At 38.3% G+C, this 14,673-nt stretch overlaps 1 protein-coding gene across 1 annotated transcript; it reads left to right on the top strand.

Annotated features, from left to right (window-relative positions):
* Positions 1-1,875: 1,875 nt before the first annotated feature.
* On the top strand, positions 1,876-14,090 carry LOC113927868 (amine sulfotransferase-like). The gene is made up of 5 exons (XM_027604037.1): positions 1,876-1,885; positions 9,100-9,225; positions 9,939-10,042; positions 12,893-13,088; positions 13,969-14,090. The coding sequence occupies exons 1-5, from the start codon at positions 1,876-1,878 to the stop codon at positions 14,088-14,090; spliced, it is 558 nt and encodes a 185-aa protein (XP_027459838.1).
* Positions 14,091-14,673: the final 583 nt, after the last annotated feature.

Genomic DNA, 14,673 nt, shown 5'->3' with positions numbered 1-14,673 from the left:
AGATTTTGGGCGTATTTTGGTCTGTTAGAAGAAAGTGCCTGCTAAAATTTTAAAGGAAGAAAGACTCATATATGTACAAAATAAGGGTTGATACAATGAAGGGATGGAAGATGACTGTAAAGATGAAAATTATAAAAGATTTTATAAAAGGAATTGATAAGATAAGAAGTTGCTTTTAAAAAGAAAGAAGATTTAAAAAATAAAAAGAGAAAAGAAAAAAAAGAAAAAAAAAGGGAGAGAATGTGATCAGGCAGGAGACTAGAAGAAAGCCGTACACTAGTGATTTAGGGTATATTTTGATCTGTTAGAAGAAACTGTATCTCAAAATATTAAAGAGAGAACAACTTATATATATATGCCAAAAATGAGGGTAACCAATAAGAAGGGATTAAAATATGACTCTAAAAATGAAAAATAAAAAAAATGTTTTTTTAAAAAAGGGATTGATGTTGGTTGAAAAAGGGAAAAAAATTAAAAAAAAAGTTAAAAAATTAGCTTTGAAAAACTAATGAATTATGGTAAAAAAGCCATGAATTCTATGTGCAGTATTCCCCTAGTACTGGAGTTCTCCCATTCTCCTTGATCGGTAAACTTGGTCTTGGCTTGCTGGCTCTTCGTGCTGATCTTCTGGGGGAGGGGCCTGTTGCCATGGTTCCCAAATGTCTTTGCCGGAGGTGGAATTGCCCCGCCCTTGTGAGTCTGGGCTAAGCAAGCTGCTTGGGTTTGCTCTCAGGAGCTTTTGTTCCCTGCAAGCTCTCGGTACAGCTTTGGAGGACCAGAGTGAAAATGGTGGCCTCCCAATCTCCTCCCAGAGGAGCTGAGAACTCAGGGCCCCTCTCCTCAGTGCGCCCCCAGAGAAAAGCAGTCGCTCCCATCTCCCCGGTCTCCGTCTGCACTCCATGCTCACCTGGCCTGTGACCAAGCGTTTCTATCTCTGGCACCCGACCCCGTATGGAGTCTCCAAACCCAGCAGATCCCTGCAGTGCGCTCCCGCCCCGCTCCTCCCGGGGGAGGAAGGGGAGTCTCCCTGGATCTGCCGCTTGTTGGGTCCCTGCTGGAGGAGCAGTGGCCGGACTGGGCCGCAGATCACAGTTTATGGCAACCCCGGGCTGAGAGCCCGCGCCTCGGCTCCGTCTCTGCAGCCAGCCTCCCCGCTCCAATACCCGGGAGCTCTGCCGCACTCAGGTACCCCCGGTCTTTCTGTGACCCCGAGGGTTCTGAGACCATACTGTCCCGCGAGGGTTCCACTGCCCGCTTAGCCACTGGAGCGACGTCCCTCAGCGGAGCTGCCTTCTAAAAGTTCCGATTTTGTGCTCTGCGGCTCTATCACTTGCCAGAAGCGGCTGCCGGAGGCCCCCTCCCCCGCTGTCTATCCTCCCGAATATCGCCTCGGATTCACTTCTCCACACGTCCTACCTTCCAGAAAGTGGTCGCTTTTCTGTTCAGAGTGTTGTTACTCTTCTTATCTTCGATCTCCTGTTGAGTTCGTAGGTGTTCAGAATGGTTTGATCCCTATTCAGCTGAATTCCTGAGACCAGACGAAATCCAGGTCTCCTACTCCTCCGCCATCTTGCCAGAATTCTGGGATATAGTTTTCTAATAAACAGATCAAAATACACATAAGATCCAGTGTATTGCTCTGTTTGGTTCATCTGTCCGATAATATTCTTTTTTTTTTAAATTTAATTTTATTTTTTTCAGTTTTGGTCTCTTCTGATTTGTTTAGTGTATATTTCTCTGGGGTATTTGCTATTGCCATTTTAGTATTTTATTCTCCCATCCATCTGTTCTTCTTTGGACAGAATGAAAAGATGGAAAAACTCACCTCAAACAAGACAACAAGAGGCAGTACTGGTTGCCAGGGACCTAGTCGGTATGGATATAAGTAAGATATCAGAACTAGAGTTCAAAGTAATGATTATAAAGATACAGGCTGGGCTTGAAAAAAGCATAGAAGACAGTAGAGAGTCCCTTCCTGGAGAAATAAAAGAACTAAAATATAATCAAGTCACAATGAAAAACGCTATTGATGAGATGCAATCAAAAATGGAGGTTCTAACTGCTAAGATAAATAAAGCCGAAGAGAGAATTAGTGATATATAAGACAAAATGATGGAGAATAAGAAGCTGAGAAAAAGAGAGATAAACAATTACTGGATCATGAGGGGAGAATTTGAGAGATAAATGATACTATAAAGCAAAACAGTATTAGAATAATCGGGATCCCAGGAGAAGAGGAAGGGGGGGCAGAAGGTATACTGGAGCAAATTATAATGGAGAACTTTCCTAATCTGGGAAGGAAACAGGCATCAAAATCCAGGAGGCACAGAGAATCCCCCTCAAAATCAATTTAAATAGGTCAACACCCCAATAATATAATATAATAGTGAAACTTGCAAATCTCAGAGACAAAGAGAAAATCCTGAAAGCGGCTCGGGAGAAAAGATCTGTAACTCACAAGGGTAGAAACATTAGATTGACAGCCGACCTATCCACAGAGACCTGGCAGGCTAGAAAGGACTGGCATGATATATTCAGGGTGCAAAATGAGAAAAATATGCAGCCAAGAATACTTTATCCAGCCAGGATGTCATTCAAAATAGAAGGAGAGATAAAAAACTTCCAGGACAAACAGAACCTAAAAGAATTTGTGATTGCCAAAACAGCCCTACAAGAAATATTAAAGGGGATCCTCTAGAGAGCCCAAAAGTAACATAGACCAGAAAGGAACAGAGACAATATACAGTAAGAGTCACTTTACAAGTAATACAATGGCACTCAATTTATATCTTTCAATAGTTACTCTGAGGGGCGCCTGGATGGCTCAGTCAGTTAAGCATCTGTCTTCAGCTCAGGTCGTGATCCCAGGGCCCTGGGATCGAGCCCCACATTGGGCACCCTGCTCAGCGGGAAGCCTGCTTCTCCCTCTCCCTCTGCCTCTCCCCCTGCTTGTGCTCATGCTCTCTCTCAAATAAATAAACAAAATCTTTGGGGAAAAAAAAGTTACTCTGAGTGTAAATAGACTAAATGCCCCAATCATGCTGAGTGAAGTAAGCCAAGCAGAGAAAGTCAGTGATCATGTGGTTTCACTTATTTGTGGAACATAAGGAATAGCCTGGAGGACATTAGGAGAAAGAAGGGAAAATGAAGGGGGGGAAATCGGAGGGGGAGACTATGAACTCCAGGAAACAAACTGAGGGTTTTAGAGGGGAAGGGGTAGGGGGATGGGTTAGCCCGGTGATGGGTATTAAGGAGGGCACATATTGCATGGAGCACTGGGTGTTATACACAAACAATGAATCATGGAACTGTACATCAAAAACTAAGGATGTACTGTATGGTGACTGACATAACATAATAAAAAATAAAAAATAAATGCCCCAATCAATCAAAAGACACAGGGTATCAGATTGGATAAAAAGGCAAGACCCATTGATATGCTGTCTGCAAGAGACACATTTTAGACCCAAAGACACCTCCAGATTGAAAGTGAGGGGGTGGAAAACAATTTATCATGCTAATGGAAAGAAAAGAAAAGAAAGCTGGGGTAGCAATCCTTGTGTCAGACAAATTAGATTTTAACCAAAATTAGATTTTGGTTAAAATAATTTTAAACCAAACCAAAATTAGATTTTAAACCAAAGACTATAATAAAAGATTAGCAAGGACACTATATCATAATAAAAGGGTCTAACCAACAAGAAGATCTAACAATTGTAAACATTTATACCCCTAACATGGGAGCAGCCAATTATAGACACCAATTAATAAGGAAATTAAATAAACACATTGATAATAATACAATAACAGTATGGGACTTTAACAACCCCCTCACTGCAATGGACAGATCACCTAAGCTGAAGATCAACAAAGAAATAAGATCAACTGATGACATAGTGGACCAGATGGACTTCACAGATATATTCAGAACATTCCATCCTCAAACAATTGCACATGGAACATTCTCCAGAATAGATCACATACTGAGTCACAGATCAGGTCTCAACCAGTAGCAAAAGATGGGATTATTCCCTGCATATTTTCAGACCACAATGCCTTGAAACTTGAACTCAACAACAAGAGGAAATTTGGAAAGAACTCAAATACATGGAGGCTAAAGAGCATCCTACTAAAGAATGAATGGGTCAACCAGGAAATTAAAGAAGAATGAAATTCATGGAAACAAATGAAAATGAAAATACAACTGTTCAAAACCTTTGGGATGCAGCAAAGACAGTCCTATGAGGGAAGTATATAGCACTACAAGCCTTTCTCAAGAAACAAGAAAGGTGTCAAATATAGTGTCAAATATACAACCTAATCTTACACCTAAAGGAACTGGAGAAAGAACAGCTGGAGAAAGCCTATACCCAGCAGGAGAAGAGAATGAATAAAGATTAGAGCAGAAATCAGTGAAATAGAAACGAAAAGAACAGTGGCACAGATCAACAAAACTAGGAGCTGGTTCTTGGAAAGAATTAATAAGATTGATAAACCCCTGGCCAGTTTTATAAAAAAAAAAAAAAAAAAAAGGAGAAAGGACCCAAATAACTAAAATCATGAATGAAAGAGGAGAGATCACAACCAACACCAAAGAAATACAAACAATTGTAAAAACATATCATGAGCAACTATATGCCAAAAATTAGGCAATCTGGAAGAAATGGATGCATTCCTAGAGACATAGAAACTACCAAAACTGAACCAGGAAGAAATAGAAAACCTGAACAGACCCATAACCAGTAAGGAAATTGAAGGAATAATAAAAAATCTCCCAACAAATAAGAGCCCAGGGCTGAATGGCTTCCCAGGGGAATTCTTCCAAACATTTAAAGAAGAATTAATACCTATGCTTCTGAAGCAGTTTTAATAAAAATAAAAATGGAAGGACCCCCCCGCAACTTTTCCTATAAGGCCAACATTACCTTGATGCCAAAACCAGACAAAGACTCCCACAAAAAGAGAATAACAGACTAGGATCCCTGACGAACACGGATGCAAAAATTCTCACCAAGATACTAGCCAATAGGATCCAACAGTACATTAAAAGGATTATTTGCCATGACCAATTCTGGGCTGCTAGCGTGGTTCAACATCCACAAATAAATCAATGTGATATACTACATTAATAAAAGAAAGGACAAGAACCATATGATTCTCTCAATAGATGCAGAAAAGCATTTGACAAAGAATAGCATCCTTTCTTCATTAAAACTGGAAGTCCTAACCTCAGCAATCAGACAACAAAAAGAAAAAGCATCTGAATCGGCAGAGATTCAAACTCTCATTCTTCTCAGATGACATGATACACTATGTGGAAAACCCAAAAGACTCCACCCCAAAATTGCTAGAACTCATACAGGAATTCAGTAAAGAGTTGGGATATAAAATCAATGCAAAAAATCAGTTGCATTTCTATACACTAACAATGAGACCAAAGAAAGAGAAATGAAGGAGTCGATCACATGTACAATTGCGCCAAAAACCATAAGATACTTAGGAACAAACCCAACAGAGGAGCAAAGGATCTGTACTCAGAAAACTACAGAACACTCATAAAAGAAGTTGAGGAAGACACAAAGAAATGGAAAAACGTTTCATGTTCATGTACTGGAAGAACAAATATTGTTAAAATGTCTATGCTACCTAGAACCATCTACACATATAATGCCATCCTTGTCAAAATACCATCAACTTTTTTCACAGAGCTGGAACAAATAATCCTACAATTTGTATTGAACCGGAAAAGACCCCAAATAGTCAGAGGAATGTTGAAAAAGAAAAGCAAAGCTGGCGGCATCACGATTCCGGACTTCCAGCTCTATTACAAAGCTGTCATCATCAAGACAGTATGGTACTGGCACAAAAACAGACACATACATCAATGGAACAGAATAGGAACCCAGAAATGGACCCTCAACTCTATGGTCAACTGATCTTTGACAGAGCAGGAAAGAAGATCCAATGGAAAAAAGACAGTCTGTTCAACAAATGGTGTAAAGAAAATTGGACAGAGACATGCAGAAGAATGAAACTGGACCATTTCTTTACACCACACACAAAAATGGACTCAAAACGGATGAAAGACCTAAATGTGAGACAGGAGTCCATCAAAATCCTTGAGAAGAACACAGGCAGCAACCTCTTCGACCTCAGCCGCAGCAACTTCTTCCTAGATACATCGTCAAAGGCAAGGGAAGCAAGGGCAAAAATGAACTGTTGGGACTTCATCAAGATAAAAAGCTTTTGCACAGCAAAGGAAACAGTCAACAAAACCAAAAGACAACCGACAGAATGGGAGAAGATATTTGCAAAAGACATAGCAGATAAAGGGCTAGTATCCAAAATCTATAAAGAACTTATCAAACTCAACACCCAAAGAACAAATAATCCAATCAAGAAATGGGCAGAAGACTTGAACAGACATTTCTGCAAAGAAGACATCCAAATGGCCAAGAGACACATGAAAAAGTGTTCAACATCCCTTGGCATCAGGGAAGTCTAAATCAAAACCTCAATGAGATACCACCTCACACCAGTCAGAATGGCTAAAATTAACAAGTCTGAAAATCTTTTTCAGTATAGCTATAGATAAAATATTGTTAATATCTAAATAATCTATCATTTTGATTTTAATTTTCTAATTGGTCCAAGTGATTTTGAAGATGTTTTCCCCAAGTGTTTAATAATAATTTTCTTTTTTTTTTATAAACATTGTTTTGTTTTAAAGATTTTATTTATTTATTTGAGAGAGAGAGAATGAGAGATAGAGAGCATGAGAGGGAAGAGGGTCAGAGGGAGAAGCAGACTCCCTGCTGAGCAGGGAGCCCGATGTGGGACTCGATCCCGCGACTCCAGGATCATGACCTGAGCTGAAGGCAGTCGCCCAACCAACTGAGCCACCCAGGCACCCAATAATTTTCTTTTTTAACCTCTTCATTGTTGATTATTAGAATTATAGCTTCTATCAATAGGTAACAGTACTATAAGACTTCTAATTTTTGAAATTTATGGTGAATTACATGATCAATTTTTCAAATGTTCCATGACTACCTGAGAAAATGGTGTGTATTCTCTGTGTGGGGCACTAACACAGACACACACATATAAAATACATTTTGTTAAATATTTTTGTAGGTTAGTCGTTAATCCTTTTATCTTCATGTCTAAAGTAAGTGTGTATAAATCTCCCACTATGATTGCTGCTAAATCAAAATCTTTATAGACTTATTAGAATCTGTGCCATTTTAAAATTTTCTATTACATTATTCAGTATACAAAGATTCCTGTTCTGTTGTTCACTGCAAACAAATTATACGTTGTTCTGTTAAATTCCACTTGGCTTTAAATTTTACCTAACTTTATATTTTCATTTGTATTCTTTTTCCATGGGGTTTGCCCATGCGCCTGTGTTTTTTCTTGATTTTCAATATCATTTTTCAAAGCGGTATAATTTTACAAGTTGTGTAAGTAATTCTATCAGATCTGTGCTTTCTCTTCATTGAATAATTAGGTTACGGCAATATTTTGTTCTTATAACACGTGTTGCTATGAACATTCTTAATCATGTTCCCCGGTGTATATCCGCACAAGTTTACCTAGAGCATACACCCAAGAATAGAATTGCAAAGCCACAAAGTGAAAAAAAAATGTTCAACTTCATAAGATGCTGCTATTTTTTAAATACAAAGCAGTTGTACCAGCTTATGCTAACAGCAGTAATTCTTTTACTGGTCCGTTCTTATTTTTCTCCTAGTAAATTTTTCTATCAGACTTCTTAATTTTTATCCATATGGCAATTATAAAATGGTTTCTCAAACTGATCTTAATTTGCATTTCCCTAATTATTAATGAGATTAAGCACTTTTTTTTAAAGGTTTTATTTATTTATCTGACAGAGACGCAGCGAGAGAGGGAACACAAGCAGGGGGAGTGGGAGAGGGAGAAGCAGGCTTCCCGCCGAGCAGGGAGCCCGATGCGGGGCTCGATCCCAGGACCCCGGGACCATGACCTGAGCCGAAGGCAGACGCTTAACGACTGAGCCACCCAGGCGCCCCGAGATTAAGCACTTTTTGATAGATTTGTTGACCATAATTATTCCTTATTCTGTGGAATAATTATGACGTGTGCCCAGTTTGTAATTCGTTGTCTTTTTCTTATTTGTTTTATATATATTCTGGATACTAATCTAGTATTAGTTGTATGTGTTGCTTCTCTCTTATTGCTTTTGCAACTTTATGGTATATTTTAACAACATTCTTAAATTTAATGTAGTCCAATTCATCAATTTTTATTTTAAATAAATTTTTCCTGTTTAGAAAATCTTTCTCTTCTCCAAGCCCAGTAATATATTATTTACTTTTTAGATGTTAAAGTTTTGCTTTCATATTTAGATTCTAATCCATTTGTAAATGATCTTTGTGTATGGTGTGAGGTTGAAATCCATTTTCTTTTCTTTTTTCTATATGTAAATAATTTTTTTCAATGTCATCTGTTAATTTTTCCTTTTTTCACTGATCTTTAATGCTATCTAATGGTTGTATATCAAATGTTACTTAATGCGCACAGAGGGTAAATTGAAACAGCTTCTATGCAGGGTAATTTGTAATCTTAATCAATCTTACAAATAAGTAATTTCACTTTTGGAAGTTAGTCCTATAAGCTTGCACATGTGAAATGACTTGTGAATAAAGTTAGTTATTGCAACAGTCTTCGTATTGCCAAATATTGGGAACAACCTAAATTTTAATGAATAATAAATTTTCATGCATTCATATGATGAAATACTATGCAAATGTTTTATAAAACCTGTAAGAACAACCAGGAATTGTTAAAATTTTTATTATTTCATGGGGCATCTGGGTGGCTCAGTCATTAAACTACTGCCTTCGGCTCAGGTCATGATCTCAGGGTCCTGGGATCGAGCCCCACATCCCGCTCCCTGGTCCCTGCTCGGCAGGAAGCCTGCTTCTCCCTCTCCCACTCCCCCCTGCTTGTGTTCCCTCTTTTGCTGTCTCACTCTGTCAAATAAATAAGTAAAATCTTTAAAAAAGAAAAGAAAATCATTAAAAAAATTTTTTTTATTATTTCCCCCTGTAGATCTTTATGTCTATAGAAACCCCAAGGATGTTATGACATCACATTTTCATTTTTCAAAATCATTGGTTGTATTAAAAGATTCAGATAACATGGAAGATTTCATGGAAAGATTTCTAGATGGTAAAGGTAACTATGAATTTTTTGTCAGGCAAAATGTTTATGAGGCAATGTTGCCATTCAACCAAATTCTCAAACTTAGGGGACATATTTTACAGAGATGGAGAAGGTTAATAATTGAAGGTGAGAGACACATTAGTGGTTACTAGCGTCTGTCAACCTAATCTGTACCTCAATGGCTTTTCCATTGTCACTAGCACCACTTTGGGGATTATCAGGGTTGCAAAGGCATATTGTTTAAGAAATATTTTGACTGGATAGTAAGAGAACCCACAAATGGTTCTCTAGCAGTTCAAACTACCTAGATGCAAAGCTAGATCCATGAGTCTTAAAATAGTTAATGTTCAGGGATAGTTTAGTTAATATGCTCTGTCCTGGACCCGTGGTAGGCCTTATATCAGAGCTGTAGAATTTTCACTCTACTACAAGGGAGGATAGATTGATGCAAGAGGCTTGTGGAACGTGGAGTTAGGGCTCTCATTCATTTAGAAGATTCTGTCGCTTTATAGATAGCTAATGTTGCTACCCAGAGATCTTAAAATAGACAATAAGAAGAGAAATAAAGGCATGTTTTCAGGAGGCAGAAGTAAGGAAAAGAAGTGGGCTTACCTTAAAGAAATCTTCAAAATTAGTACTTTGGGCTTCTTTATTCTGCATTGCTCCTTTTCTACATACTTAGGAAAGACAGGTTTCTATTAAAATCATGTAATTGTTCCCCACAGTGGTTGGAAGGCTTTGGTCTGATCACATCAGACACTGGTATGGGCACGGACATGACTTCAGTATTCTGTTCGTGATGTATGAGGAGATGAAGGACATGACTTCAGTATTCTGTTCGTGATGTATGAGGAGATGAAGAACGTGACAGGAAAATGGTATTACTGTTGTCAATTATTTCCTTGAAACCTTTGCTTATCTTGGTTTCAGTGAACTACATTCTAGTTATCTTCATACCTAAAGACTTCTCAGGCTTTTCTGGGGGGTTTCTATTTTCCTGCCATCCTTTAATTACTCGTCTTCCTCGGGGTTCTCTTAACACTTTACACAATCATCTTTTATGATTCTTTTTCAAGTAACCATCTGTAGCAATAAAGGCAAACTCAAATATCTAGAGCAACCACACCTTAAACAAGAGAAAAGCACAGCAGAGTGCTGCAGGGGACAAGCCCCTGAAATATGCTGAATTAACCAGAGGTGGATGTATGCCCTGTGATGCAAGTTCGTTCTTTCCTTCTTTCTTTCTTTCTTTTTTTTACATAATGTTTACATGTTGGCATCCAATCAAAGGTATCTTAAAACATTCCATAAACCAAGTAAAGTGCATCTGAAGTTCACTATTGTGTGGTCTTCATTGATTTATTTAAAAAACTATTGAATGCCTACCTTGTGACAGGTACTAAATCACGAGACAAAGAAGATTAAACCCTTTATTTATAGAGTTTATAGTTCAACAGGGAAAACAGGTATTCACCAGCAGGTATATATAATCCAAAACTGTGATATGTGATACTAAGGAAAACTATAGGTACAGTATCAGTACATGAAATGAAGAAAACTGGTAGAGTCAAAGTGATAGGCAATGTTTTCTGGAAAAAGTAACATGAAAACTACAAGCTAACAAATATGAGTTAACAAAATGAGGAGCGGTAAAAGAGAATTCTAAGCAAAAAAAAAAAAAGTGCAAATCGCCTGAAGCACTAAAGTGCAAGACATCTTTTAAGAAGTGAAGGAAAAAGTTAAAGAACAAGGTGGAAGTGACAAAAGATTAAGATAGAGAGGTGCATGGGAGCCAGACTGTGCAAGGTCTTTAGATACGTTACTGATAGTGATTTCTTTCATCTTAAAAGCAGTAAGTCCTTGAAGAGTATTAAGAAGGATAGAGACCAGTGAGCTAATCCACTGAAAATCAATGGTGTTTTGGATTAGAATGGTATCATTGAGATTAAAGAGAATGCAGAGCTCTAAAACATATTTAGGAGGTAAAGAGCAAAAGGGATTATGCATAGGAAAAAATGAGGAAGAGAGGTGTCAAAGGCACTTCCCGTATTTCTGGTTCATCTATCAGTGTAGTTAATGGTGTCATTCGTGAAGATGTTTAGGGATCACAGAAGCAAGATAAGGGTTAAGGGAGAAGATTATCAGGTTGGTTTTGACACATGGAGTTTAAGATGCCTTAGAAGTATCAAGTATCCAAATGAAGACATTTGGAAATAAATAGAAAATAACAGGTGTAAAGGTCAAGGAAGAGCTGGGCTAAAATATCAGTGATATTAATTTGGGCATAATCACAGTATAGAATATAATTGATAATAAAGATATTCATTTGGGCATCATCACTGTATAGAATGTAATTGAGACTCTGGGGGCGCCAGGGGGGGCGCAGTTGGTTAAGCATATGACTCTTGATTTCGGCTCAGGTGGTGAGATGGAGCCCGTCAGTCTCTGTGCTCTGTGTGGAGTCTGCTTGGGATTCTCTCTCTCCCCCTCCCTCTACCCCCCAGCCCCCCAAACCCCACTTTCTCTCTCCCTCTCTCTCTAAAATAAATAGATACATCTTAAAAAAAACAGAGACTATGAACATGGATAAAATTGAGAATGGGAAGGGAGGGAAGAAAGGGAGAAGGAAGTAGGAACAACGGGAGAAAAGGAGAGGAGAGAAAAGAAGGGGAACTAGAATCTATTACTGAGAGACCTTAGGATACTAAGTTTGGGTGGAGAGGGATGAGCTCACCAAGGAAACAGAAAAGGAACAGTCTGAGAAGTAGAAAGAAAATGAGAAATTTGTGATGACATAGAGGCCAAGCAGGTGGGTAAAGAAAGATCTTTAAGGCGGCCAAAAAGTCAAGTGAAAAAGAGTTTAAAATGTCCATTAAATCTAGTGACATGAAGCCTGGAATGAAGTACAGTAAAGCAGATTAGAGCAGGTTGGGAAATAAGTTGGTGAATCCCAGATCGCCAGCTCAAGCACATCTATACTGTTTCTGTCTTGTATGTGCCTATTTTCATGTCTAATATTTGGTCTTCCAACAAAGCATGTCCAAAATAAAATTTACCACCTCCAAGAAATTTACTTCTCCTGTGAATTGCACTGTCATTCAAGTGGCCTAAATCAGATTTCTTTTCTTGCAGTGTCTTTGTCTCGCTTTGGGTATCAGGGTAATGCTGACCTTATAAAATGATTTTGGAATTATTCTCTTCTTCAATTTTTTGGAAGAGTATGAGGAGGATTGGTGTTAATTCTCCTTTAAATGCCTGGCAGGAACCACCAGCAAAACTCTCCAGACTGAGCTTTTCTTCCTTGTGCCCATTATATTTAATGACTTGCTTTACTCTTTCCTCATGAAATTGTGAACTCTTAACAAGCACAAATAGCATATTATTATTCTCTTGAACTTCTCTAGCACATAGCACAGCTCTGAAACATATAAGAGAGTCTCCAAGTGTTTCTTGCACGAATGGAGCTATCCTTATAAAATGAAGCAGTAGGAAGCTATAACAAAGCTGATAGCCAGAGCCATCATTTTCATAGAAGGAACAAGGAAGTAACACGTTCTTGTGGAGCTTTAGACTTAGAATAAGCCCACACACCTTCAGTTTTCCACAATGTGGTAAGGTTGTTAGGCAGTAATTCATGCATTTCTCATACGCTGACTAGTTTCTCCTACGATTCTTTCAGGAGCTCAGAAGTGCTGTGCTTAAACTTAGCAGTTTTTTTTTTTTTTTTGAGAAAGAACTGAGTGAAGAGGACATGGATGCTGTTGGGGAACAGGCTACATTTCAGAACATGGCATCTGATCCACAAATCAACTACGATTATATTCTAAAAGTTGTAATGAAGACACAAGTAAATGAAAGAATTTTCCTGCGCAAAGGTGATGCTCAGTGGTTTATAGAAGAAAAAGCGTTGAGACTTCTCTTGAGTCCTTGGCTCCTAAGCTAAATAAGGAGTGCTTCCAACATGTCTCTCCCAGTACTATCATTGGGGCCCTAAGAAGAATCGACAATCCCAACCAAAATGGCTCTGAGAAGTGTCCCAGGAAACAAAACAGTGCTTTTAAGTTTCCTTCATTCACTCTCACTTCCCATTGCTCAACTAGATCAAATATAAAGCAATTCTCATGTCCTTAATAGTTTCCTGACGGGCTTAAATGCCAATAATAATGTTTACAAAAGAAAATCTGGAAGCTGAAGATGCCAAATTATTGATCTTTATTTAAAAACTGCCTTCAGGTCATTTCAAACGTTCATGAAGTAAAACTGCCTCAGTGCCTGCTCTGAGAACCCTCTGTGACTTTGACTTCATTACTTGAAAATCTTTGGGTCTCTTTTTTTCCATTTTAAAAATGAAGAAATATTCACCTTGTAAGATTGTATGAAGAATTATATTACCCGATGGATGTACTTTGCCAAGATGGCACCTGGCACTTAGTAAAATATATTTAAAAATTCTGATCTCTTTATATATTTTAGTCTTGCTTTTCCTTTGACTTTAGAAGGTAATAACTTAATGGTAGTGGTTGGTGGAAGTCTAACAGTTAAGGAAGTGGACTGTAACTGTAAAACTGTAATTGCATTCCTAAGTTTGTTTCTGAGCTGATCCTTGTATAAGGAAAAGTGAAGTGTCAAACCCCACAGAGAACTAACAGATATTTAACTTGGCTTGGAGGAAGGATTAAAGTGGGCTGGAGGAGACTTTTACCCTGTTAGTGCTATTTCTTCACTTACTTGCTGTTCATGTGCTTCTCCTCCTAGGTACCCCTGCAGACTGGAAACGTCACTTGACCGTGGAGCAAAATGAAAAATTTGACAGAATATTCCAAAGCAAAATGAAAGATTTTCCCTTGAAGTTCATCTGGGATCTAAATGAGGACTAGAATCAGTGCAAAAGAATCGTATAAAACTCTACTAACAGGAAGCTTACTTTAATACACAAATAAGTTTGTGCTTTTTATGCAAATGTTAATTATAAAATTTCGTATGAGTAAATTGTGCTTAGATTAGTTGCCATGATTTTGATGAGCACTTTAAAATTTCACAAATTAGGGCACCTGGGTGGCTCAGTCGTTAAGCGTCTGCCTTCGGCTCAGGTCATGATCCCAGGGTCCTGGGATCGAGTCCCACATCGGGCTCCCTGCTCCATGGGAAGCCTGCTTCTCCCTCTCCACTCCCCCTGCTTGTGTTCCTGCTCTCGCTGTCTCTGTCGAATAAATAAATAAAATCTTTAAAAAAAATTCACAAATTAAATTATTTGAAAGAGAGTCTGCATAGGTAGCCTGTATAAAAAAGAAAAAAGCAGAATTCATGCAACATGAATTGTAAATGTCTTGAGAGAGTTTCCTTAGTGTGTATTTTTTTAAAAGATTTTGTTTATTTATTTGAAATAGAGAGAGAGAGAGCATGAGCAGGGAGGAAGGGCAGAGGGAGAGGGAGAAGCCAATTCCCCACTGGGCAGGGAGC

Source organism: Zalophus californianus, chromosome 7 (genome assembly GCF_009762305.2).
Source record: "Zalophus californianus isolate mZalCal1 chromosome 7, mZalCal1.pri.v2, whole genome shotgun sequence".
Classification (NCBI taxonomy): domain Eukaryota; kingdom Metazoa; phylum Chordata; class Mammalia; order Carnivora; family Otariidae; genus Zalophus; species Zalophus californianus.
This window is presented reverse-complemented; position numbering and strand designations above follow the sequence as displayed.